This window comes from Squalius cephalus (genome assembly GCF_949319135.1).
Source record: "Squalius cephalus genome assembly, chromosome: 18".
Taxonomy (NCBI): domain Eukaryota; kingdom Metazoa; phylum Chordata; class Actinopteri; order Cypriniformes; family Leuciscidae; genus Squalius; species Squalius cephalus.
Window position 1 is genome coordinate 17284840 of NC_137139.1, and position 27996 is coordinate 17312835.

General features: G+C 37.5%; 1 protein-coding gene across 5 annotated transcripts in view; it reads left to right on the forward strand.

Moving 5' to 3' along the window:
• The window catches only part of nol4lb (nucleolar protein 4-like b), a 105639-nt gene that overhangs the window by 29530 nt on the left and 48113 nt on the right, over nt 1–27996 (forward strand). For 4 of the 5 annotated variants that reach the window (XM_079849849.1, XM_079849848.1, XM_079849847.1 and 1 more), the window contains one exon: nt 25609–25756. In XM_079849849.1, coding sequence (XP_079705975.1) covers nt 25609–25756 — 148 coding nt within the window. Of the gene's footprint in view, nt 1–4198; nt 4360–25608; nt 25757–27996 lie in introns of those variants that run through there. The other variant, XM_079849850.1, reaches the window with a different exon arrangement.

Below are 27996 nucleotides of genomic sequence, written 5' to 3' on the forward strand. Positions count from 1 at the left end.
CAGCATTTATTTGAAATAGAAATCTATTGTAACATTTTAAATATTTACTACTGTGTCTTTTGATCAGTTTAGTGCATCTTTGCTGCATAAACATTAATTTCTTTAAAAAAAAAAAATCCAACTGACCTGAAATTTTTGAACAGTAGTGTAAAATTAAACCGTTTATATAATATAATTTGACCTCCTAAAGCTAGAGATGATAATTTTAGGGTTAAGCTCCTCCTTTCATTGTTAAATGTCCTATTTTGTACCCTATTTGCAGAAAGTGCCAAGAGGCAGATGGAGAAAGGCAGAGTAAGAGACAGAGACTAAGTGCTGAGATATAGAAATGGCAAAAGAATAGAGAGAGAAACTCAGAGAGTCACACAAATAAGCAGAATAATTAACAAAGAGGCTTGGATGAGTAGGAGCGAGAGCAGAGGATGTGGCGAGGAGGCTGGTCGGCCCTGCAGGACGTGTGTGTCCAGCTCAATTCAATAAAGAAGGAAATTAGCAGCATCCTTCCTGCAGGCTGCAGACTCCCGGCTCTCAGAGGGGGATGGAGGAGATTAAGGAGAGGGGGAATGTTCATTATCGGTTATGGCTTTTTTTTTTTTTACCCACTTGCTGTATCTCCTCTTCAGGAAACTCATTTTGTTCTCTCTCCTCCTTTAGCTCTCTCTCTCTCTCTCTTTCTCCCTCCCTCTTTCTCGCTCTCTCTCTGGGGAAAGGTGTGAGATTCTCAAATATTCTTGCAAATGATATAGGCCTACCGTAGTCACAGAAACCATGATTGATTTTGTTCCATATACATTCTTACTTTTTCATGCATTAAATGGATAACCGTTGTTTCTTTTATGTGATAGTCAGTCAGCTTTTCTGAAAAATAGCTGCTGTATTCGCGAGTGTTAAATGTATTTCGTCCATTGTCACACTGAACAATTAGTAGTGTCAATACTAAATGTAAAATGGAAGAGGTGGCAAGACCTAGCAGTGTAAGTGAATGTGAATGTGTCATTTGTTCTTCTAAAAGCTGTATTGTGCTTTTTTGTCTGTAGGTGGCAGATTTACCAAGCAATTCATTCTGCTAACTAACAATCCATACTAGCTGAACAAAGTTGCTGTGTAATCTCTTGCTGGTTTATTTCAGATACACTACAAGAGTCACATTTAAAAGACTCAAGGACATTTGAGTTACCCTGACAGATTATTTTATTTATTTATTTAGTCATGTATTGCCTCTGTTTTGGCAGTGGGTTGATATGCTTTCTTATAAGTTAACCTGTGCCTTGTTTTACCCCTCATTATCTTATGTTTTTTTTAATAGTCCCCTATTTGGTTCAGTTCTTTGTCTGTTCTAGTGTGTGTTATGAGGTTTTCTGTCCCCCGGCGTATTCTTGGTGTTCCTGAGTGTTATGCTTTCTTTTAAAGAGATATAAATAATTGAAATCATTGAAAGTTCTGTCATCATTTACTCACCCTCATATCGTTCTAAACCCGTGAGACTTTCATTCATCTTCGAAACCCAGATGAAGATATTTAAATTAAATCTGAGATATAAAGAGACACGATCGCTTTATATGATGAACAGATTGATGTGCAAGAGCCGTGCAAATCAGCACATTTGAGCTTCAGCAAGAACCAATGAGGTTCATTCTCATGTTACGCAGCACGTTTGAGCTTCAGCAAGAACCAATGAGGTTCATTCTCATGTTACGCAGCACGTTTGAGCTTCAGCAAGAACCAATGAGGTTCATTCTCATGTTACGCAGCACGTTTGAGCTTCAGCAAGAACCAATGAGGTTCATTCTCATGTTACGCAGCACGTTTGAGCTTCAGCAAGAACCAGTGAGGTTCATTCTCATGTTACGCAGCACGTTTGAGCTTCAGCAAGAACCAATGAGGTTCATTCTCATGTTACGCAGCACGTTTGAGCTTCAGCAAGAACCAGTGAGGTTCATTCTCATGTTACGCAGCACGTTTGAGCTTCAGCAAGAACCAATGAGGTTCATTCTCCTGTTACACAGCACGTTTGAGCTTCAGCAAGAACCAATGAGGTTCATTCTCATGTTACGCAGCACGTTTGAGCTTCAGCAAGAACCAGTGAGGTTCATTCTCATGTTACACAGCACGTTTGAGCTTCAGCAAGAACCAATGAGGTTCATTCTCATGTTACACAGCACATTTGAGCTTCAGCAAGAACCAATGAGGTTCATTCTCCTGTTACACAGCACGTTTGAGCTTCAGCAAGAACCAATGAGGTTCATTCTCATGTTACGCAGCACGTTTGAGCTTCAGCAAGAACCAGTGAGGTTCATTCTCATGTTACACAGCACGTTTGAGCTTCAGCAAGAACCAATGAGGTTCATTCTCATGTTACGCAGCACGTTTGAGCTTCAGCAAGAACCAGTGAGGTTCATTCTCATGTTACGCAGCACGTTTGAGCTTCAGCAAGAACCAATGAGGTTCATTCTCCTGTTACACAGCACGTTTGAGCTTCAGCAAGAACCAATGAGGTTCATTCTCATGTTACGCAGCACGTTTGAGCTTCAGCAAGAACCAGTGAGGTTCATTCTCATGTTACGCAGCACGTTTGAGCTTCAGCAAGAACCAGTGAGGTTCATTCTCATGTTACGCAGCTCGTTTGAGCTTCAGCAAGAACCAGTGAGGTTCATTCTCATGTTACGCAGCACGTTTGAGCTTCAGCAAGAACCAGTGAGGTTCATTCTCATGTTACGCAGCTCGTTTGAGCTTCAGCGAGGACCAATGAGGTTCATTCTCCTGTTACACAGCTCGTTTGAGCTTCAGCGAGGACCAATGAGGTTCATTCTCCTGTTACACAGCTCGTTTGAGCTTCTGCAAGAACCAATGAGGTTCATTCTCGTGTTACACAGCACGTTTGAGCTTCTGCAAGAACCAATGAGGTTCATTCTCATGTTACGCAGCACGTTTGAGCTTCAGCAAGAACCAATGAGGTTCATTCTCCTGTTACACAGCACGTTTGAGCTTCAGCAAGAACCAATGAGGTTCATTCTCCTGTTACACAGCTCGTTTGAGCTTCAGCGAGGACCAATGAGGTTCATTCTCCTGTTACACAGCTCGTTTGAGCTTCAGCGAGGACCAATGAGGTTCATTCTTCTGTTACACAGCTCGTTTGAGCTTCTGCAAGAACCAATGAGGTTCATTCTCGTGTTACGCAGCTCGTTTGAGCTTCAGTAAGAGATTTGTTCTCAAACATCAAGCAAATACGGTTGAGCTTCTGTTTGTTCATTGATCAAGCTTTATATGTGAATAAAAGCCTGAATTAAATTTGTTCATCATATTGTGATTGTGTCTCTTCAGAAAATTTGTACTAAACCGCTTGATACATATGAATTAATTTTACGATCTCTTTATGAACTTTTTGAAGCGTCAAAGTGGTAGTTGCATGGACTTTCAAATGGAAGGACAGAAATCTCTCCGATTTCATTTAAAATATCTTTCATATATTTCAAAGATTAACGAAAGTCTTATGGGTTTGGAACAACATGACGGTGAGTAATTGATGACAATTTTTTTTTTTTTTTTTACATTTTGGGTAAACTAACCCTTTAATAAAAATACTATTTGCGATTGGATTCTCTTTTCTTCCTGTGTGAACCAAGCTGTGACACACAGGCTTAAAAGACAATGACTCACAGTGTCTTCTTGCATTGCTATTGTAAATCTTCTTCCTAATGTCAATCTAAATAATGCAAAATAATAGTTTGCATTATGAGCAAGAGTTGTATTGCCTGATTCCTTTGAATGTATGTGCTTCTCTTGAGGGCTCCATTAGTGACTCTTACATCAAAGGGTGTGTGTATGTTCATGCACTTAGATGTTCACTGGGTAATTGAGACAGTAGTTTACCGTACTGATGTATAGGAAAATAAAAAAACTTGTCAGTTTTCATTGTTTGTTCTTATTTCAACCATACAGTCTTCAATATGCTGAGACAGTGTGGAATGGATCTACAGTGATTGTGCTCTTTCTTTAGCAAACACCTAAACGGATTAAGTTTATATGAAAATGGATTTCTAGCACAATTGTCGCTTTTACAGTAGAGGAAGATGGAGGCAGAAAGAAAAGACTGGAGGGCAGGGAATGAGAATTGCTCTAAAGTGGTTTTGGTGATTCTGTACCTCACTGTACTTCTAGCGGGGGCGTGACGTCAGCGCGCGGCCCCGCCTCCATCTTCGGGGCTGGTTGCTGGAGAGAGAGAGAGTCGCGCGGAAGGCTCTCGCGACCGCAGCAATATTGTTGCAATATTAAACGGATAGAGAGTGGAGAGGAGAGGGGCTCTGCAACGAGAGGGGATCTGAGAAGAATATTAAAAACAAATTGCGTCCACCAGTGAAGGTAAGGATTCAATTAGGCTGACATGACTTCATTATCTTAAATAGCAGGTTATTATAGCTTTCCCCTCCAGCAGAACACGGTGTTTTGTTGACTAGAGCTGCAAAGAGCATATGGGAAGGTCGTTATGTTTATTTATTTGTTCTAATTGGGGTTTTAATACTGAGTTATGACATTTGTACATTTTAAGTTGAACAGTTAAAACGACATAGCCGTTGTTTTCCATGGCGTTTAACCTGTACAAACACGCGAAACGTTTGCCGGTCAAGTTGAACAGTATTGATGACGGAATGAAGACGGTTATTTTAACATGTTTAATGCGTCGCAATCGCGATACCTTGGCAACAGGATAGCGTCCATGGTTGCTTTAGAATGTTTATCATCAGTCAGCATTTCTGTCTGGAGTTGAGTATTAGTTGTGACTGTCATTATGTTGTTAAATATGCGCTTTCTGCACGCTTGATGGGTTATTGATAATGCATGCATTGATGCTGACAGCAGTGTGTTTTTACTTTTTTGTAAAGTTTGTTTGTTCATTTTATTTAGCACAATGAGTATAAATACAACCTGGGAGAAATATGTGCAGGGCAGTCAGTTGGGTCTATTTGAGGTCTTGTTCATGTACTGCATAGGATCTGTAGGTTATAGAGTCAAATATGAAATTTACTTGCAAATAACATCTGAACTAAACGATAGAAATACATGAGACAGAAAAGTTGAGGTTTGGAGTCCTGACTGTTTGAAATTGTTTATGGATCATGACATTAGTCTAGCTATATGAAAATATGAATCGAGTTTAAAATAGAATTATATACTCTGATAATACAGTGTATAGTACGACCGTGGTGGATGGAAGGGCATCAGAGTCTCTATGCATGTTTTATGAATGGATTTGGCAAGTTAACTCAAGGAATTAGGCTAATTGACAGATTTGGGCAGCTTGCATGATTGAGGTAAATTAATGTTGCATATAGTCAAGATATTAAAGTTTTTTTCCAGAAAAGACTTTCCCAGATAACATTGCCGCAAATTATATACGGATGGATATATTTTTAACATGAATGACGATAAACATACACTTATATGGTAGCTTTATAAACTTTATTAGCAGGATATAATTCAATGATTTAAACTATTCTTATAAAATATCCAGCATGTGCCTTGAAGCGTTTTGTTGTGGGTTTTTATCAGGATCTGGCAAAGCTGGTTCTGCAGGCTTACATGCATGAAGGCCTGAAACCAGAGAACGGCTTACTAACTTACCTAAATATCTAAAAGTGCTTTTTTAACCATTAAGATTAATGTGTTTCAGAGATTCCTGCCTTTCCTTTTGTAGTGCCACTGTTTTTGTGTCCCTTTTGGGTTTGTACAGCCACTTGTTCTTGCACCACTGCAAATGGCTCTTGCCATAGCTTTAAGTCAGCATTAAAATCAAATTAATGCTTATTTCTTGCTCCACCTCAGCTGTAATTTTGTGTGAATTATGTTTTGTGCAATTAATAGACAGCTCAGCCATTATTCCGGTGTCGTTTCTGTCTTTTCTGCTCTTCTGTGCCTTTGGCAGGTGGTTTTATAGACTGATGTGGGCGTCTAAGAACCAAAGAAATGTGCAACTGAGTCAAATGCCAAAATTCACTTATCCCTCTATCTTTTAACCTTTTACAATCCTTACCCTGTTACTCTTTCCATTTTCTTCATGACACCCTACCCCATATTTTCTATATACTGTGTTGCACATTTACTGGGGCTATTTAAACATCCCTTTCTGATTACGTATGGCCATGCAAATTAAAAGCAGAGAGGGTTGACAAAGGGTTAAAGGCTTTAAAACCGCCTTTATCATCCTCTGCCTTCTGCCAGAGCTTCACAAGGATAAAGCCTACCAAAATAAAATCACTTTTTTTGACCCCTCACGTCAGCCTGTCCAGCAGAAGTGAAGCTCCATGAGCCATAATCCTTCCCTAAAGCCAAGCTGTTCGGCAGTGAGGATCACCCTCGCTCCTCTCCCTCCTCCTCCCCCTTGCGCACTAGCCATCTAAATAGTCAAACTCATCCTCTCTTTTTTTTTTTCGCTCTTGTTTCTCCCCCCCTCTGTCCTTTCTCAGCTCTGGTTGTCTGAATCTATTGTTCTTTGTTTTGTCCCTGTGGTATTCCGATGACTGTCTCTTTGCTCCTTCGTTCTCTGAGAGGGTCTGTACCATCCTCTGCTCTTCTCCAGTCATTACAAGACGAATCGAAATTCCCATCTGGAGCCCCGAGATGCGCCTCTTTCTCAGCACCACTGTTTCAGTGTTTCATGGGTCTGTATGGCCACTTGTTCTCGCATCGTGCAGATGCGACGTGCCATATCTTAGTCAAACCACCAAATCACTAAGCACTCTTATTTTTCCATGTATGATATACAGTACACTACTGTACAAAAGTTTGAGGTCAGTAAAAACATTTTTTTGGAATGTGTCAATTTTGCACTCTTGATATTTTAGAGTGTCTCCCCTTCATTGCTGTGCACTTTTTGCTGCAGCGTGGCTGATTTGTAGATTTTACACACAAAAAATTAGTTTTGCCTATTTTCCTGTTCATTTCCTATGGCGGTCATTCGAACTCAAGTGCAACTTTTTTTCTTATGACCAATAATTTTTTGCAAATCAAGTCCACTTCTTTTTTTCTTTTGTTTTTTTATAAAAAAAAAAGTAATGACCGAACAACACCAGGGTTACACAATGTTTTATCTCAGTTATTCTGAAGCTTGTCTGAAGTTTAAAATCATTGGTTACCCGTAAGCCAATCACATAACGTTTGGTTATGGCGTGTGTTATGCGCATGCTCAGCCGCATCTAACTTCCACTGTAAACACATGTATGATGCGAAAACAAAACCATCGAGCGAAATACCGGAGTGAACATGGCTGTGAACGACTTTTGCAGATTATGTGAAGTAAATCTACGCATCCACGGTACAATCAGCGTCTACGTCACGGCTCTCAGCCCGCCCTCTGTTCGTTGATTGGCCGGCTGTTTTCAGGCCGGAGGAAAACGGGGAAAACGGTCGCTAGCTCAGACTGAGTACAGAAGCGAAATGAAATTGAGCGGAAGTACGAAGTCTGACGTAGTCAGGCTAATTTTTACTGTATTTTTGATGAAAAAATGTGTTCAGCTTTGGTGAACACAAGAGACTTCTTTCCAAAAACAAAAAAAAAAAACGTTTGTAAGATTGTGTGGTAAAGATTGTGTGTGTAGTGACGATTTTTCACCCTCCAATCAATACCTGATGGACTATATTAAGTCCTGTCCTAATTTCCTGTTCTTGTGGAATATCCTGTTTCAGAAATATGCTATATTACAGGACTAAAATGGGTTGCAAATGACAATATCAACTTTTCCCCATATTTTCCTCAGGCTGTTTTTGATTTGTCATAACATTCCTATTGCCCAAGTAGCCGCAGCTGGTTTGAGCTTAATTGATTCTGAGCATCTCTGTGCATCTGTGCCACTTAGCAATCTATTGTCATTACATCCAAGTGCCCAAATGTAGTATGTTTGTTTGGAATGTTATTATTGTTCTTTTGCAGCCCATGTGAGCGTTGGGCTAACCAATGAGATGCTCTCCTGATGATGGGTCCCCCACCGTGTAATTTCCCGTCTTTCATGGCTCGTTTCCTCTTGGGCAACGTGCGTAGACCTGAGGGGGAATCTAGGATGTGACATACAGGCTCCCTGCTGCCCCCTCTGCTGTTCTGTGCTTTTCTGGTGCTTCACTGTATGTAAGACTCATCCAGCAGAACGTCTCTGCCTGCTCTTTACCGTTACTTATCCAAAGTCTGAAAGTGACTTCCCTGCTGAAAAGAATGCCTTTCACTCTGGTCCAGGATCATTTTTTCTACGTACCACTGATGTACGTAGATGGTCCCTGTCTAAAGGTACGGTCACATTTATCTTTGCTTAGCAAAATTTCACTTGTTCAAAATACAGTCATTTAAAATAGAAATCCAAGCTATCAGGAGTTTCAAGTGAGGGTGAAAAAGTTCCCCATGTATATTTCGCATCGGATTCAAGTTGGTCACATAAATTTGCCACATTGACCAACAGAAAACTGCTTGATTTAAAATCGACTTCAGTATAGGCGGTGCTTTGCTACATTATTGAAAAAAGACTGAAATTGTTTTTTTGCTTGCTGAAGATTTTGGCAATGTGACCCCACCTTTACTCTGACAGTGTTTCCTGCAGTGCTAAATCTATAGCATCAGATGCTTTGGTTGAGTTTTAAGCTTGCAGTCTGAATTAAATGTGATGAGAATGTGATTCCTCTACACTGAAAAATATTACAATAAAAAGTATTGTAAAAAGTACTGTCATGAGCACGGAGCAACAAATATATGGTCTGACCAGCATAGTCCGATTTGAGGACAGATAGTCGCAAAAAAACTCTGTCTAGAATGGCTCAGTCACTTTGTGAATCATTCAGAACGGTTACCAGATTAACATCTGACTCACTCACTGAACCAAAGTCATTACTTTTAATTATATCCGACTTAAAATCGTTGTGTTGTAGCTATTTTAAGTTTCTGAGACTTCTTTAAATTAATGCAGTGTTATTTTAGTATAATGTATAGACTATTATAGTATTTATTAGCTTTTATTTTTATAGTTTCAGTTTTCATTTTTATTTTTGTTTAATTTTGTCATTTAAAATTTTAAGTTCTAACTAATTTTTAAAAATATGTTTTATTATTGTATTATTATTAGACTTATTTATTCCTGTTAGTTGCCAAAGTAGCATTTTCATTAAAGTTTTTAATATTGAGGTTTTCCATGTAATATTTACATTTTATTTTAATTTAGCTTTATTTCAGTTAATGAAAAAAACTGTTTTAAATAGTTTAAATACTTTAGTAATACTTTTTAACTACACTGAATTTATGACTCACAGGATCAGAGTGTTACTTTTTTTTTTTTTTTTTTTTTTTTTTTTTATCAGTGTTTAAAAAAAACTGCTTAAAGTATGGTATAGATGTATAGGCTATAGTAAAGTTATGGTCATTTATTTGATGATTCCTCAAAAGTACTAATAAATATTAGCCTAATGGAATCATTAGGTGGAGTTAGAGTTGTGATCAAAATCGTAAAATTCCCATCCCTATCCAACAATGTTGGTGTGATTTTAATCTGTTCTTTATTTGTGGGATTTGTGGTTTGTGGAGGAGGGGAAGGGGTTAAACATCAAGATAGATTTGTGACTGACTGGATTAGAGGAGAATAGCAGTAGTGGGACCTACAGTAATCCGTGTGTCTGTTGAATGCTGGGTTTGACCTCCTGAGGCTTGGTGTGTCATCTGCTCTTAAATTCTGTCGGGTTGCTGCTTGCTCCCTACGAATCAGGCTGTGGAACGGGAAATCTTGATCATCATCCCTTTTTCTTTCCTTTCAGTTCTTCCTTTAAGCATTTGATCTAAACCAGATGATCTTCCTGTTGCAGTTTCCATCCACAAGCAAACTGCTCGTGCCGAACCTCGTCTTGTGTCCCTGAAAGACTAAATTGATCATGCCCCTTTTGTTCATGCTACAAAAAGGCTGGGACACTGCAGACAGAGATGATGGGATCAGTAGCAGAGGTCGTTTTAGACCACAATAGTGGTCGGCTGCAGAAGCCACATTGGGAAGACATCAGTTGGTCAGTGCATACAGAAAGAGCGGGCTGAGATCCGTTGCAGAGGTCACAAACATGCACGGCTATGCCACTCGTCTCTGCTGACCTGGATAAAGCCATTGCTTCAAGGTATATTTTACAGGAAGTGAGGTCATCTCAAATATCAGTATTCCTCGAGTGGCATTTTTTGCAGCGTAATCTGGTTTATATATACACCACCATTTCTATAAGGTCCTGATGGTCAGTTTATCAGTGAGAGAGGACATCAGGACATTTATGTGAGTAGCCTACATTATTATTTCACTTCACACAAACAGCTGTGTAATTCTATGTGTTGGTCCTTGACAGATGTTTTCCACCCATAAAAGACGATAAAACAAGCCTTTATTGTCAACATTTTTCAAGAAATCGCTCCCTTTAAAATTCCAGCAGCGATGCATGTCTCATAGAAAAAAAACGTAAGGTTTTTGCCAAAGGAAAAAAAGAAGATGTTTTTGTCTTATCTCAGCAGGAGTATAAGTATCAAAGGCTTATGTGCTTCACAGGAACACGAGACACTTCATTGAGAAGAAAAAAAGCCAGAATGTTTGTTTAATGACTCCAGTGAAGTTACGCTTTTAAAAACCACATTCTTTCTGTCTGCAATATCAGACAAGAACTAAGAATTTTTCATTTCGAGTACTGATAGTTCTCAAAAACTAGTACATGAGTACTTGTCATGGCAATAATGAAAATATTTTAATTAAAACACTGTTATGAAAATGAATGTTGACATAAAAATATGACATGAAAATATGTTTATCAAAATATGAAAATGTGACTAGAAAAATTACATTGCTAGATTATCAGTAATGCATTGTTTTTGAAAAAGAAACATCTAAAAGGAATAGCTGCATGTGGTGAAGCTGAAGAGGGAATGACCATCAGTTAACTGAAGCCTGTTCCTAGATACACAACATAAGTGTAACATTAGGCTACAACTGGTATCTGCACAAAAGGACACAAATGCAAGTGAACTTAAACTAAGTTACGTGCTAGCCAGAATCTGTTACTCCTGTTGTGGATGCTCTCTTCCAGTAACAACGCGCTGAAACACGGGCAACTTGCACAAGTATTCACAACATTTTATAATGCTCTCATTACGATTTAATGTATATGGCTGATTGGCACTGCACATCTTGCACATAACTGTATTTTCATCTACTTTATTGGGTTATTCCAGGCATCCCTACGCGTTTTCGATGCCATGACGAGAAACTATTTTAATTCAAACATAAGCCTACTGTTGAAAAAAATGACAAGGAAAAAATAACACTGCTGGATTATCAATGTTTTTGAAAAAGAAACATCTAAAAGGAATATGACTGTCTTAAATAATCCAAGTCGATAATGTCGCGCATGACATTCAAGTTGAGATTGAATGAACACCAGTGAACTGAAGCGATTTGCTAGCAGGTTAATAAACTCAACCAAATGCATCCTATATGAGATTAATCAGATATATACAACATAAAAGTAATATTACTGCACAAAAGGGCGTGAATGCGCACGTGAACTTGATTGTGCTTGTCTGAATGTGTAACTCCCGTTGTGGATGCGCTCTTCCCGTAACAACACGAAACATGGGAAAGCACAAACTTTACAACATTCTATTACAATAGTGTTCTCATTATAGGATATGGCAGATTGGCACTGCACATCTTGCACTGAAATAAAAAGTTCTGCAATAACCAGCAACAGCAGCTTAGAAGACAAAATAAATCAACATTGTCATACCCATTACCATGCCAAACACTCCGAGTTGTCATGACAGAACTGTATTTTCATTCTCAAAGTTATTCCGGTATCACTGCGCGCTTTCAAATATAGTTTCACTTTATTTCGCCGGTCTGGATGGCATGCTGTCCTAACCGGACAGCCAACCAATCAGACCTCAGTAACTGCCCAAAATGGCAAAATAATCAATCATAAAAAAGAAATACATTTTTAAAAGTCATGGCGGTTATCGTTTTCATGATCAATCATCGCAGTGACGTCCGAGTAGGCTACTCAAGTACTTGTGCACATCTCTACCAAGAACTCAAAAATCTACTCAGGAATTGCAGTCGTACTGTAGAATATCAGTTAAAGGCAGGGTAGGTAGGATTTTTATAAAAAACTTTTTTTTCAAATTTGTTTAAACTGTCTTTATATACCAATACATAATTAAAATGTAAGTGCTCTGAAAAAGAGAGTATAAAAATCGAGTGACTGTAGACCTTTTAATCTGCAATAAACACAGCTCATTATTTCCATTCGGGACGAAACAATTGATTGGTTTGGGCGACTGTCACTCACTCTCGCAACCATGGCTACCACCCCTGTTGCTAGATCTGCCCATATGCGCGCACACCCGTTTGATTTGAGAGGCGCGGAACCTACGAAGAGTAAAATTATGACAGAGAAAGAGCATTCAAAATTCAAAGCACCTGCATATTCAGTCAGCGAAGGCAAACAAGGCAAAAACTACTTCCTCGGACCCTGGTTGCCCGCACTCTTGAACGACCTCCTCTGCTTCGCCCTCGACCCCGGACCTGTCCTCGAACCGACGAAGCGGTACTTGTCTCCGGAGTGTAGTCCTCATTAGAGTCAACAATGTTTTCATCATGGAAACTCGCAAAACACCGTATATGTTATGAATCTTACACGAAATTCACCTTCATCACAGTGTAACTGATGGTAATGGAAAAACGTGTATCAATGCAACCTGTTTTTAGCTTTGCCTTATAAATATAGCTCGTTACCTATAAATATAGCTTGTTACCGAATCAAATAAAGTATATTTTAAACTTTACCAGTATCGATATGCTAGTTTGATAGTGAGTACTAAAAGAAATCTTATTTGTTTATATTTATAGTGATAAAGTTAGGTATTTATTACATGTGATTCTGACATGATGTCACTGCATGCACTGCGCGTTCATGTGTTTTGGGGGCGTGGCTTTGGAAGGAGCTCAGAAGGGAGGGGGTGGAGTGAATGGAAATAATTAGCTGTGTTTACAACAGTCGTGAGAGGTCTACAGACACTCGATTTTTATACTCTCTTTTTCAGAGTACTTACATTTTAATTATGTATTGGTATATAAAGACAGTTTAAACAAATTTGGAATGTTTTTTTTTTTAGAAAAATCCTACCTACCCTGCCTTTAAGCAAGTATCTACACAAAAGCCAAGATGTTTTTTCCCAGAGTACAATGAGAAACGGACAAAAATGCCCCATGTGTTTCATTTACCTGCACAGAAGGGGAAGAGATTGTGTTTGGATCACCTCTGATTCAGAAAGCAGAGGAGGCACAATACACCACCCCCCAAATTTAGTTGTGTTGCTTTTTGTGTTGCCCGCCATGAACATTGCCGAGGCATATCGAGGTAAAAAAAATGTCCTGGACTTAAGAGACCCTTGCATTTTGTTACATTCTATTGAGCTCCATCTGTTTTTAAATACATGAGCATGTCTAATCTAAAAAGACATGCATTAATCAAGGTCGGATGAACCCAATATTAGTCTAGTTATACAAGGGTTTCCTATGAACAATTAGTCATTCAGGAAACCCACTGAATAGATGATTTTTTTTATTTATTTTTTTTATGTAGGATGATGGGTCACTTGTAACTTTAATGTACAATTGGTTCATTGGTAATGAATCACATGTAGTTTGCGGATTGTGAGGTTTCAGATTATTTTTTTGCAAGAATATGCACTACTATTCAAAGGTTTGGGGTCAGTAAGATTTTTGTCTTTGATAAATAAATAAAACAACATGATGCGCTGCTTTAGCGCGTCTCGGTCTCCTTAAAGATCTTTCTGGCGCACACCAAAAATGAACCAAAATACAGCAAATAGCCTTCTTGGCTCGCCTACTTTTGAAAGTCAGCATTTAGATTATTTGACATTAAATGCATTATATATGCCTAAGTCACTTTGGAATAAATCACAGCGTGTTTCGTGATAAAAAATGTGACTTTACAGTCCGGAAAATAGGCTACAGCTAATTATTTCACGGACCCCCTGGCACTTAAGAACTGCTGGTCTACACAGAAGAAAGCCCTGTCTAGGCTCTTCCGTTGTGTCGAGTCATTCGTTAGTCTAGTTGTTTGATGAGAATATAAGTTTCGTAAGCTCCTTGCAACTGCAGCAGCGGAGGACTATTATTAGAATATTAGAAATCTAATATTCAAGCTGTTTTCTCATTTTTTTACTCTTAATATTAAATCAAAAAACGACTGAACGAATGATACACGGATTCTCTTGAACCACCACCACGTTTGCGGCAGAAAACTACTGCAGTTCAGCCAAAATGCTCCGTTCGACTTTTCTGAGATCCTTTACTCTTCCCTGTGGATGACCTGTGACCTACTTTCTGTACGTTCTGAATTTTCCGCCGTTTGAATTTTAGAAAACTGAATTTGAAGTTCCGAATTTCTTCTTCATCTTGAAAACTTGAATCTGTATTTTTTAAAACTGAATATTTGCAGTCTAAGAATTCAGAACAAAAAAATAGCTGTTTGAAAGTACGTCTATAAAATTCAGCCATAAAAACATTTCAATTTGTTAAATTTCAAATGTTCAATATTCGTTTAAAGAAATCAAATTCAGAACTAGCCTATTTAAAATTACACATAATATTAAATTTTACACAATTCAAATCATTTTGTCATATTATAAGCTCCATACCTAGTCATAGGTAATGCTGGTGCCGTTACTGGGCGCCAGACAGGAACAATACTGTACAAACACAAAAGCTTGTGTGGTGTTCTCAAAAAAGTGGCCTTGCTCTGGAAATTGGATTCACATTTTTATATCAGCTATCACAGTAACTGGTCTTACTGTGAAAACATTATTTTCCATTCATGGTGCTCACTGCCTACAATACCATGTAGTTCAAGGAGATTCATGCCTTGCCTGAAAAAAAAGATGAACTGGACTTTTAGATAAAAAGGTAGCTTCTTTTATGTTGTGGTACAACATAAAGATAACCTTTTTTCCCTGGTCTTTTTAGTTGGTATCCTTTCTAAGAAACTTCTGATTGGGTATATTGGCTATTCCGGTAAATTTGACTAGATGTTGGCTGTCATGTCTGTTATTGAATAACAGTTATCTGTGTTACTTGGTGTGGAACTGCTGGAGAAAAGAAATGTGAAGTGAATTTCATTTCCAGAAGTTTTTCATCTTCCCGGTGACTTTGTACTGATGTCTGTTCATACACTCATGGTTAATTCATCTGGAATGCCTACTGATAAATGTTCACATCATTCAGTGAAATATTGTTTGTTTGTTGTGTTATGAATCTTTAAAAAAAAAAATCTAGGCTAAATGTTTAAACTGTATGCAAGTATAAGGGAAAATGTACAATATTTTGGATACTGTATCTGGCCACCAAAGTTCATTTAAAGTAAAGTACAGATTTTCTATTTAGTCTATGTTAATCTAAATTAATTATAATTATACATAAATATGTAAACATGATAAATGATATAAATATAATATGAGAAGAAATGATATAAATATTATGATAAATTATTAAATTATATATTTATATTATATATTTTAATAAATTATTAAAGAAAATAGAAATATTTGTTTATTTAATTAAATAAAAAATGGAATATAATGCACAAGATATATGAACTACCTTTTTTAAGTTTGACCGTCCCAGGCCAGCCCTCATTCACTTTCATTGTATTGAAAGGAGTGGCTATATATTCTTTTTGTGTTCCACAGAACAAAGGAAGTGATTATAATAAACAACATGTTTTAAACTCCGAAGAAATGACACACTTCACCTTTAAAGCATGTGAAGACCTCTATGACGGAAATGAGTGATGCTTTCCTCTTTTGGGCTTTTGTTCTGGGTCGTGTATAGAATAATGGGCAGGGGTGGTTACAGAGCGTGCAGATTTGGTTTCGTTGCTCTTCAGAGAGAAAAAGAGGGGCATCGGCAGGCAGAAATAGCTCCCCTCCCCTCGCCTCTGGATCAATGAAGGTCCAGTCAGAATCATTGATCATAGCCCATCTTCATGTAACAGAATGCTTTATGTTTTTTAGCCTGTGGCTGACACTGGGGTGTAATATCTCAAACAGACACTGATATCAAACTGTCTGTTTGTCCTTCCAGTGATTTGATCTCATCCGCACCCACATTTTTAATCTAGCTTTTACTTTATAGCATGCTTTGGATGCGTGATCTCCAAGTGTGTTTTGACATGATTATGTATGTATACCTTTACCTTATGTGTCAGTGCTGGTATTTTCCCTATTCATGGCCGGTTTTCCTACCCAATCAATATTCTGCAGTGGAATCTCACGGTCTGCAAGATGTTAATCCTCATCGACATCACAATGTGTGTGCGTTTTTGAGGGCGAATGGTTGCGTGTATAAGTGTGCACTGCAGTCTTACAGGCCTTAATAGAGTAACGGCAGTCTTATCAATACGCTCACCTTTCTGTGTTGAAATGATACAGTGTGCTTCCTTAGGAAGCTATTGATCCCAGTGGACAGAGGGAAGGCGGTCAAAGACAGAAAGCTCATGTAACATGCTCAGACATCTGTTGGATGTGAGAAATAAAGGATTTGACGTGACAGACAGCTGTCAGTGTTCATCCTCGGGCCCAGAAAGATCTTGTGACCTTGTGTGTGGTGGATGTGTGAAAAATTGGCTCTTTAGCTGAATGTGCCGTCATGATTTGACTTCCTGTCTGTGCCATAACACTTCCTGTTGCTAACTTAAAATAACATTTTCCTTTTTTTTTTTTTTTTTTCATGTTAAGTTATAATATGATAAAAGTCTCAATTTTTATTATTGATTATTTAAAGATAATTTTTTTATTTATTTTTTACAACACACAAGTTTGTGTCTAGACTAAAATAGTATATCTGTTGTTGTTTTTTTAAAGATAAAGTGCCATTGTAATTATTATTATTATTATTATTATTATTATTATTATTATTATTTATTTGAACTCACATAAATGTCTGTCCAGACTAAAAATGTACATCCATTGTTTTTTTTTAAAGATAAAAGTAATTTTTAAACAATTATTATTTTATTTTTAGAACACAGATACATTACTGTCCAGACTAAAAATGTATGTCTGTTTTTTGTTTGTCTAAATCAGTTTCAGTATTGCAGATATAGATCAGTTTCCATGGCAGCACATATATATGCTTAGCATTCCTCCTTTTATTTATTTATTTTTAATCCTTTACATTTATTTCTTTATGCATTTGGAGCCATGTCCATGTCCTTGCCATGTTAAATATGGTTATAAAGATGGAAAAAGGAGGGGAACTAATTCCAGATTGAATAAGACAAGACACTGAGCATTATCGTTTGTTCCAGACGTATATGCAAAACAATCGCATAACTAATCATTTATGCACAGGAAATATCATGACCACCTCACTCTTTTTTGATGCTGCATTCACTGTTTTCTATTGCTGAATGATTCAATGTGGAAAAGGTGCTGTGAATAGCCTAAACCCATTTATATCAATATTAAAGGCATTTTGTGAGAGTTTCATTGATTTTTACAGTATCTGCGATGCAAATGGAGTTGATCAGGTTAATTGTTTTGGACTTGCCAACAGAAACCCTTTTCCTCAGCATTGTGCTTCTCACAAGGACACCATCAGTCGACTTGCCGATATGAGAAGGAAAGGTTGAAGAGTCAGACAGGAAGGGTTGGCTTGCTAACTGGATTAGCTTTAAATGGCCCTGGTACCAAAAAGCCTCCCCATAACCCAGCCTAGAAGATCCTCATCTCTTAACGCAGGCGGAAGGGGCCAATCTCCTTACAAAAGCTTTTTTACAAGCTCAGGAAAGCAAATGTTGCCCCAGCTTTCTCATGCATGCTTTAAGCTGTCTCAGAGAAATACATTCATTTATATTCATATTTTAGTGCCTCTGTGCTTGACAAAACAGCACGGCGTGCCTCTGAAGGCAGGCATCAATCATTGAAGGTACATTAGGCGTGTGTGCATGTGTATTTACGTGATGAACCTGTATATTAATATGCTATCTGTTTTTTGGATCTCCCCCTGCCCCCCCCCCCCCCCCCCCCCCCCAAGACATTTTTTTGAACTTCAGACCTGAAGGCAGAAGAGCAGGTAGTCTGACTCCCCTTGGCATGCTATTAAAAATAGACTCGCTCCTAAAGTTAATGATTTTTTAAAGGCTTTACCCCCTTCACGTCTTAATTTAGACAATTTACAGCTCAGTATACAGCGGGGCAGCTAACAGGCTAAACCTGCTAATAAAGTCACTCTACAAATGTCCACACTCCTGGCTCGGAGGTTCAAGCTGCGTGAACGTAAATCAGTTAAAGCGATAAAAGGCTCCTTTCATTCTCACCCACCCAAAAGCGTATCATTATGAAAGCAAAGTTAATCAACTAAATGAAAAAGCAAGTCGGGACAAAGGTAACGCCCAGCCCTGGCTGAGAAGAGACCATCTCCCAAGGACGTCTGCTCTTTGTGTTTTGTGTACGCACACACAGCTTTCAGACAAAAGAAACCCTGAAACACAGTATGCTCAGCCCACAGAGCCACCCAAACCCTCCGTAACTGAAAGTAACCGGGTGATTGGACTCGTTTCTATCAGTTATTCTCATTAAAGACACGGAGGAGCCAGGATGTTTCGTGAAGGGGGAAAATGCCAGGCTGTCCCTGCTCTCTTTATCTGCATAGACGGCAATTTGTCAGAGAGAGAGGGAGAGAGCAGAATGTCACATGCATGCAGATGAGAGGAGGCTGTAAGCATGATCATTAATAAACAATAAAAACTAATAAAAGACCATCAGAATTGAGCCGTAGGGCTCATGGAGTTGGAGAGATTCGGCCGCTGATGACCTGCATTGTCCTAAATTGGATTAGCCGTGCGGAGCTGATCACGGGCTTGAAGCGGTTAAACGCTTTTACAAGATTGTAATTGAAAAGGAGTTAAATGTCAGATTAAAAGAGGCTCCTGTTTGATGTCCTATTGGAAGATGATTAAGGAGGTGCTGGATTGTCCATTCCGGGACTTCAGTGAGGGAATGAAAATGCGGCAGAATACATTACGCTGGGTTTGGGGGCTGGGACGGGTGTGTGGCCGCTTTAAGTGCGATCCTCTTTGTTGTCTTCCTGATGGTTTGAGCCAGCATGTTTCCTTGTGACCTTAAAAGGGTTTCTCTGACCCCTCCCTCTGCTGTCTGTTCCTATCAGCTGACCCTGCTGACTTCTGCTGACCCCTGGGCATCACTCTTGATCTCTGGGGGCACATTTATACACATGCACATGTATCCGGTATTTGTTTGATTTGATGTATTATTCAAACGTTGATTATTAAAGTCAGTGCAGGCCTCAACAATAAGGATGGCCTGTTGGGCCTGGGTCAGTGTGAGGGTTTCAGGCTGGTTGACAACTCTGACAATCTCCTGACAAAGATCAATCACTTTTTCTTTCAGGCCAGTGCTGCGCTGCCACTGAAAATCATTTGTTGATCTGGCACATCCATTTATATGGCTTCACTTCAAATTCTGTTAATTTGTCACCAAGATACTGTTATCTAACTAACATGACTAGCAAAATTGAGCGTGAGTAAAAATGTGTAAATGCGACAAACCAATAAGTAACGTTTTGCATCTCATGTTATTGTTTTCCAAAAGAGTGATTTATGACTTTATGAAGTAACATTTATAGCTGTATAATTTCTAGTTTGTCTAGTTTTGTAGAAGAAACCACAAAAAGTAGGCCTACATTGCTACATTTTGGTTTTGTGGAAAACATTTTTTTACATGTTTACAAAATTTTTTTTTAACAGAACTTTATTATGCATTCCTATAATTGTGTATACTACCATTCAAATGGTTGGGATCGGTAATATTTGTAAAATGTTTTCAAAAATAAGTCTCTTATGCTTATCAAGGCTATACGTTTATTTGCTTAAAAAAAATAGTAAAAACAGTCATATTCTGAAATATTAATAGTTTAAGATGTTTTCTTTTTAATATATTTATAAATGTAAGTTTTTTTTCCTGTGATGCAAAGCTGAATTTTCACTTCAGCCTTATTACTATAAATTTGTCACACTTTTGTTCTCTTTCACACTAGCAGAAAGAGAACATCTTTATTGTTGCGCCCTGCAGTGAGATAAAAATTGAACATGTTGACTTTCCTAAAACACTTTCCTGGTTGATTTAAAGGTGAAGTATGTAGTTTCTGTGCTACTATAGTTGTATATCTATACAGGTTATCCAATCACTACTATCCCAAACAGATAGTCCCATCCCAAACTCATGCCCAAGTTACTCAAACGTGCAATTTGTTTAAATATTCTGAAGGCACCATTGAGCCACTATGGCATTTATGAGACAAAATAGAAGTACCTTGCTTGTAGTCACCTTTTCACATTAAACTGGCATAGAATAAAGTATTTTAACAGCAAAAATTCCTTTAAGGGAGCAGCAGGAAAGGAGAGGGTGGAAGAGTTTCAAATTTGCATGTAAACACCTTAACCAATCAGAGCTGGCGCTGGGCTGGTGGTGCGAGGTATTGTGTGATTGGCAGCTCTGGGGGGAAATCCGTCTGTTTAAGCTGAGGTCGTGCCGTGTGGTGGGGTGGCAGGGTTCCCCTTCCACAACAGGCATGAGCAGATGGGTCCTCAACCCGCTGTCCCTGGGGCGGCTTTTACGTTCGCCTGTCTAATAAATCATCCTCTTCTGTCCAATACATTATGCACAGGTATTTCATTGCTTTACAAACCTGGCACAGCGTGTACATTCGATTGAGCCAGTTTGAGATGATCATGTAGATAATCAACACATGAATGGAACCGCCCGAGGCCCCGAGCTCTTGAGATAATTTAGAGACATTCATTTGAGGATATGTGTAGGTTGTTATGTGATTAAAATGTTATGATGACTATTCTTCAGAGGTGGAAGACCTCGACTGAACAGGTTTCTCAAATTGAAGAGCAATTGAATAAGTCAAGGGAACAAATGAAGTAAAATAGCCATCATTACAGTCATTGTTTACATTTGTGTAATTTAAGATTATTTCTCCATCTTTTCTTTTTGGTCTAATAATTATTTTTCAAATTCTGAAGTTTGACCTTGTTTGAGGTGTTCTCTGAAATAATTCTTTTGACAAATATTTCTGTGAATTCCCCATACCCTTAACATTACAAATGTACTTGAGAAGTGTCATCCAAACACTCATTTTGAAAAAAGTATGCTATCAAATATGACAAAAAAATATATAATGATTTATACAGGCGTCTGTACCACTGGCTCAGTGCTGTTGTGAATTTAATATTTTGAATGGAGAAAATCGATTTAATTGAGAAAGCAGTCATTAATTTGAAGAAACTAGTTACGAAACCGGACACATTTTATGTCGATGGAATAAATTTTTGTTTTTCTGAAATGGATAAATGCATTTGAAAAATAAATTACATGTATAAATTACATGAGCTTGCTTTAATAATAATAATAATCATAATTAATTTCTCTAAGAATAACCACTTTTTTTAACATGAATGATACTTCAAATCATGCATTATTTTCTAGGAGAGGTGCTGTTACTTTAACCCTCTGATGGTCCGTGGGGTCTTTTTGACCCGCAAATGACTTTTACTCAAATTAAAAAAAATGTTCCCTTTGTCCAAATGGTATGAAACCTTCTACGGCTCTTAACACTTTCTAGATCTACAAAAAAAAAAATAAAGTGGAATGATATCTGTTTTTATGTTAGCGTGACAAAATTTGTGACACTCGTGGTCTTCGGGGTCTCTGGAGACCCCGCAATCAAAATAGACAAAATTCATCATCAAAATCAGAAACAACGCAGAACACATCGACAGAAATGACAGAAATAAAGTGGCACACTTCCACCAATTCAAAAAGCATCCACAATGCTGAATTATTTTGCTCACAACAAGCGCACACACACACACACACACACACACACACACACACACATATAGAGGAATACATTTTTGAGACTATAAAAACTGTTCTCTTATCATTTGTAAAATAAAATCATCCAAAATGCAGTACCACCACAAAAATAAATTGGTGACACTGACACATTGAAAAATGTACACACACACACACACGCGCACACACACACACACACACACACACACACACACACACACACACACACACACACACACAGGAACATTTGTAAGGCTATAATTTGTCAAATAAAATCATCCAAAATGCAGTACCACCACAAAAATAAATTGGTGATACTGACACATTGAAAATGTAAACACACACACACACACACACACACACACACACACACACACACACACACACACACACACACAGGAACATTTGTAAGGCTATAATTTGTCAAATAAAATCATCCAAAATGCAGTACCACCACAAAAATAAATTGGTGACACTGACACATTGAAAAATGTACACACACACACACACACACACACACACACACACACACACACACACACACACACGCATACACACACACACACGCATACACACACAGGAACATTTGTAAGGCTATAGTGTGTCAAATAAAATCATCCAAAATGCAGTACCACCACAAAAATAAATTGGTGACACTGACACATTGAAAAATGTGCACACACACACACACGCATACACACACACACGCATACACACACACACACACACACACGCATACACACACGCATACACACACAGGAACATTTGTAAGGCTATAATGTGTCAAAGAAAATCATCCAAAATGCAGTACCACCACAAAAATAAATTGGTGACACTGACACATTGAAAAATGTGCACACACACACACACACGCATACACACACGCATACACACACACACACACACACGCATACACACACGCATACACACACAGGAACATTTGTAAGGCTATAGTGTGTCAAATAAAATCATCCAAAATGCAGTACCACCACAAAAATAAATTGGTGACACTGACACATTGAAAAATGTGCACACACACACACACACATGCATACACACACACACACGCATACACACACACACACACACACACACACACACACACGCATACACACACGCATACACACACACACACACACACGCATACACACACGCATACACACACAGGAACATTTGTAAGGCTATAGTGTGTCAAATAAAATCATCCAAAATGCAGTACCACCACAGAAATAAATTGGTGACACTGACACATTGAAAAATGTGCACACACACACACACACACACGCATACACACACACACACGCATACACACACACACACACACACACACGCATACACACACGCATACACACACAGGAACATTTGTAAGGCTATAGTGTGTCAAATAAAATCATCCAAAATGCAGTACCACCACAAAAATAAATTGGTGACACTGACACATTGAAAAATGTGCACACACACACACACACACGCATACACACACACACACACACACACACACACACACACACACACACACACACACACACACACACACACACACACACACACACACACACACACACACACACACACACACACACACACACACAGGAACATTTGTAAGGCTATAATGTGTCAAATAAAATCATCCAAAATGCGGACCCACTACAAATATAAAGTGGTGTGGTGACACTGGCTCATCGACAATGTGTACTCACACACTCTCTCTTTATCTCTCAGACACACACACATACACCCACAATTGTGTGTGTCTACAATCTAGAATTAGATTAAAAATAAATGATTGAAATAAATGATAAAATCTTAAGACTCCAACATTTCTCTTTATAACATTTTGTTCAGGTTTGGTTCTAATCATAATGTAACATTATTGAAAAACTGGGGGGGGGGTTTGGTACAAAAAATGCTAAACTTTGACAAAAATATTTTATTTTTGTTATAATTGTGATTTTATAATATTTAGATATGAATCCAACTGAATCCAACTTGTGAAAATATATCTTTCAGGTAGTCTAATAGCAAATAGCATATACTGGAGCTCTATAGCCATCTAGTGGTTAAAATTATTATTTTTTATTTTAAAACTGCATTTTCCAAAAAATGGGCATAAATGTTACATTAAACCATTTAAAATCATCCATGTTATCCCCATGAATGAAAGTTAGAAATCTGGGTCTTTTATAAAGTGAATTTTACATCAAATGCTGTTTTTTTGTAAAAAGGCTATTTAAATATTTATTTATTTATTTATTTATAGAAATTTAAAAAATATCATAAATTCTCCAAAAACTGCACAAATGTTGAGTAAAAACATTAACAAACAGAATAAAATTACATTTGTAAAAAAAAAAACTATTATCTTGTTACAAAATTAAATGATATTGTCTGGGGTCTCTAGAGACCCCAAAGGACTCGAGTGTAGACATAAAAAAAGACCATCAGAGGGTTAAGCGATTGTACTAAATCTAGCAACAACAACAACAAAAAACTCCAAAGACTTACATTACCATTGTAAAGATTGTTGGTTTATATTTTGGCATTTATTTGAAATAGAAACACTAATATTGTGAAATGTAATTACAATTTAAAATAACTGTTTTCTAATTAAATATAGTTGAAAATGTTATTTATTCCTGTGATGGTAAAGCTGAATATCTAATACTCTTCAGTTTCACAGGATCCTTTAGAAATCATTCTAATATAGGCCTATTGATTATGTTGCTGTTTACAGTTCATTGATGTAGAAAGTTCAAAAGCAAAGGATTTATTTGATAAAGTTTTTGTTACAAATGAAAAGTCTTTGCATTCACTTTTGTTTATTTAATAAAAGTTATACTGGCTCCAAACGTTTGAATAGTATTATATTCATTTACAAAGCTAGAGTTTAGGCCATCTGTTCTATTGAATGAAAGTCCCACTGATGGTAGAAAATGTTCTTGATTTGAACAACTTTTCACAACCTTGCTTTTTACTTTTAATTCATAGTCATGTCCATGATATAGTGGAATAGTGTGAATATGTCTGCGTATAGAATATCGGTTTATGCATACCTTGGGAAATATTTCACAGATTTTATTTACATTACATTATTTACATTTCAATGCATGTTTTTCAGTAGACAAATCATGTATTTATGTAGCCTTATATACTGCAGTGCAAACCATTATTCACACATGTGAATCAAATATTTTCTGATACATATTCCTTTAATTATAAAATGATTCATGTTCATTGCTTGATTTTCAAAGCGGTTACACAAAGGCAAAAAACCTGAATGACTTGACTGAATCAGGTTTTAGAAAGTTTTTCACCATGTTCATGCCTTCGATAGAATAGATAAATTGAAGCAGTACATTATAACACTTCTATGTATTCATGCTGTCTGCACTGTGCTTTGGGGCCCAGTCGTAATTTTGGTGGTCCCGGTGGGCCACTGCGCCTGTGTGTGTGTATATGAGTGATGCTGTCACTCAGCAGGGGGTGGCTGCTCTCTCTGACAGCGCTCCTCATGGGCCTGTTTGCCTGCCAACATCACGGCCCAATCTGACTTTCACATCTATTCTAGTTTTGCACATGCACAGACGTTGCGCCGATATGAGCAATCTCGCCTCAGCTGTCGGACTGACATCTCTCTGGCTCTTTCTCCACAGGATGAGTGTTCAGTGAGTAGTGAGGAGTTTGATATGAGTGACCCCACATGGATATCAGCTGAACGTCACACCGCACTGTCTGACCTGAACCATCCTTCCAGCGCAGATAGGATGCACAGCCCGCAAAACACACACAAGGAAGAGGACGGTAAGAGTTACTGTGTGCTCATCTGCATCTTAATAAAGGGTTTGAACCCTCTGATTACTCTAGAGTCTCAAATGAAATGCATGTGTGCATGTCTTCAGCATTAAAAAGTCATTTTCTTTATCAGTATTTTTCTCTTGGTTCCCAGTAATCAAATCTAATTATACATTATTGAGGATGGATACACAATTTCTCCACTAAATGTAGGATATTCAGACTCGATTTAAATAATATATCTTGGAAAAATCATAAATAAAAGGAAGATTTATAATTTATAAACACATACATTTTCCATTAAAAAAACATGTTACAATAATAAAAATACAATTAAGAAAAATCTTCATTTACTGTATATCTATGTCTTAATGGAGTCGGTACAATTTTTGAAAGAAGTCTCTAATGCTCACCAAGCCTGCTTCGTGTATTTGATTAATAATACATAAAAAATGGTAATAATGTGGAATGTTACAGTTTAAAATAACTGTTTTCTATTTGAATATATTTTTGTGATGTCAAAGCTGAATTTTCAGCATCATTACTCCAGTCTTCAGTGTCACATGATCCTTCAGAACTTATTCTTATATGCTGATGTTGAAAACAGTTGCACGGCTTAATATTTTTGTTTAAACGTTTCTTTCAGAATTCTTTAATGAATGGAAAGTTCAAAAGAACAGCATTTATTTGAAATAACATCATGTCTTTACTGAAACTTTTGATCAATTTAATGCATAATAAAATTAGAATAAAAGTGTTAACTTCTTTAAAAACTCTTTGTAAGACTAATGGTAGTTTATATTAAAATTTAAAATATAAATGAAAATTCATCATATATTTCTTTTAAAACAGGTTTTAATATTTTAGATCTGCTTATAGATTTAGATTATGGATGCTCAGATGCTTCTGAAAATAAGACAGAAATACTGATTTATGTTTTTGGCAGTGTTGTTGAGAGATTGTTTGTGTGAGTAGATGAAGCATGTTCTTTTACACACATGCTGTTTGAGAGCGGTGGAATGGCCAGAATGAGGCGAGAAGAGATGTATGTATCGATTGCGATCGAGTGGCCTCCTCCCTGCTGCTTTCAAGGAAAGAGAAGCATCTGGAAGAGAAAAATTTATAGACGAATGGAGATAAGGAGAAAAAGAGAGATGGAAAGCGAGAGCTCTGAAGATATAGAGTGGTGTCTTTGGATGATTAAGGACTTGTACAGCCCGAAATTAATTTATCCATTGTCATTTACTCACACTCATATCGTTTCAAACCTGTATTCTCTTCCATGAACAACAAAAGGAGATTTTCAGGGGACTGTTCTGGTCTATATTTTTCACTTCAGTGCAGTTACACTGAATGGTGACATGAGCTTTATTATTGACTGAAAATACCTGCATCCACCAAAGCTGTCCTTGGCACTTTAATGAGAGTTCATGACAGAAGTAGCGATGTTAGTCTGATTTATGAACTTTTTTTTATTTCATCAGATCTTTTCAATATCAGTTCATTTTGTTCACAAAACCATTATGAATTGTATTGGTCCAATTCTTGTGTTCTAGACTCACTCGATCACGATTTAAAAAAAAATCTCTCTGTTATTGTATGACTTCAGAAGAGTCACATGAGTCAAATTAATTACTTTCTTTTTTTTTTTTTTTTAAGCATGAAAGCTTTAGTCCTAATTAAGCCTGTGTAAATGACGAATTTTCATTTTTGGGTGAGTTACTGGAAGGGTCAGAAGAAGTTTCTCCAGGTCTTTAAGGTCAGTGGTTTCTTGCTACATTTTCCAGCTGTTTCTCTGTCTGTGGGTGACATTAGCGACCAAGAAAGCTCTGCGTTTATATAATGATGGCAAAGCAGAGAGTATTTATTCCTCCCCTTCTACCTCTCTCCGTCTATGGTGGAAATATAGCTGTAATCTTTCTGTATTGAAGGCAGTCTAAAACCTTCAATACAGAAATCTGAGCAAAAATACATAGGCTACATACAGTTTTCTTTTTAGATACTTAAGATAAACATATAGGCTGCATACACATACGTGAAACACAGACACAAACACTCAGTAAATAAAATTAGGTGTGCCATATTAGGTTTTGATGGTATGCCAATTACTAAATTGCTAAATCAGTTTTTCTGCAAGAAACCTGTTATGAAAGTGTAGAATACTGAATGGCTCACTGAAAAAGCCTTGTTTTACATTCTAAGGATCTCCATGGCTTTAGCTACACCTTCCTTTAGCTCATGGAGGTGTA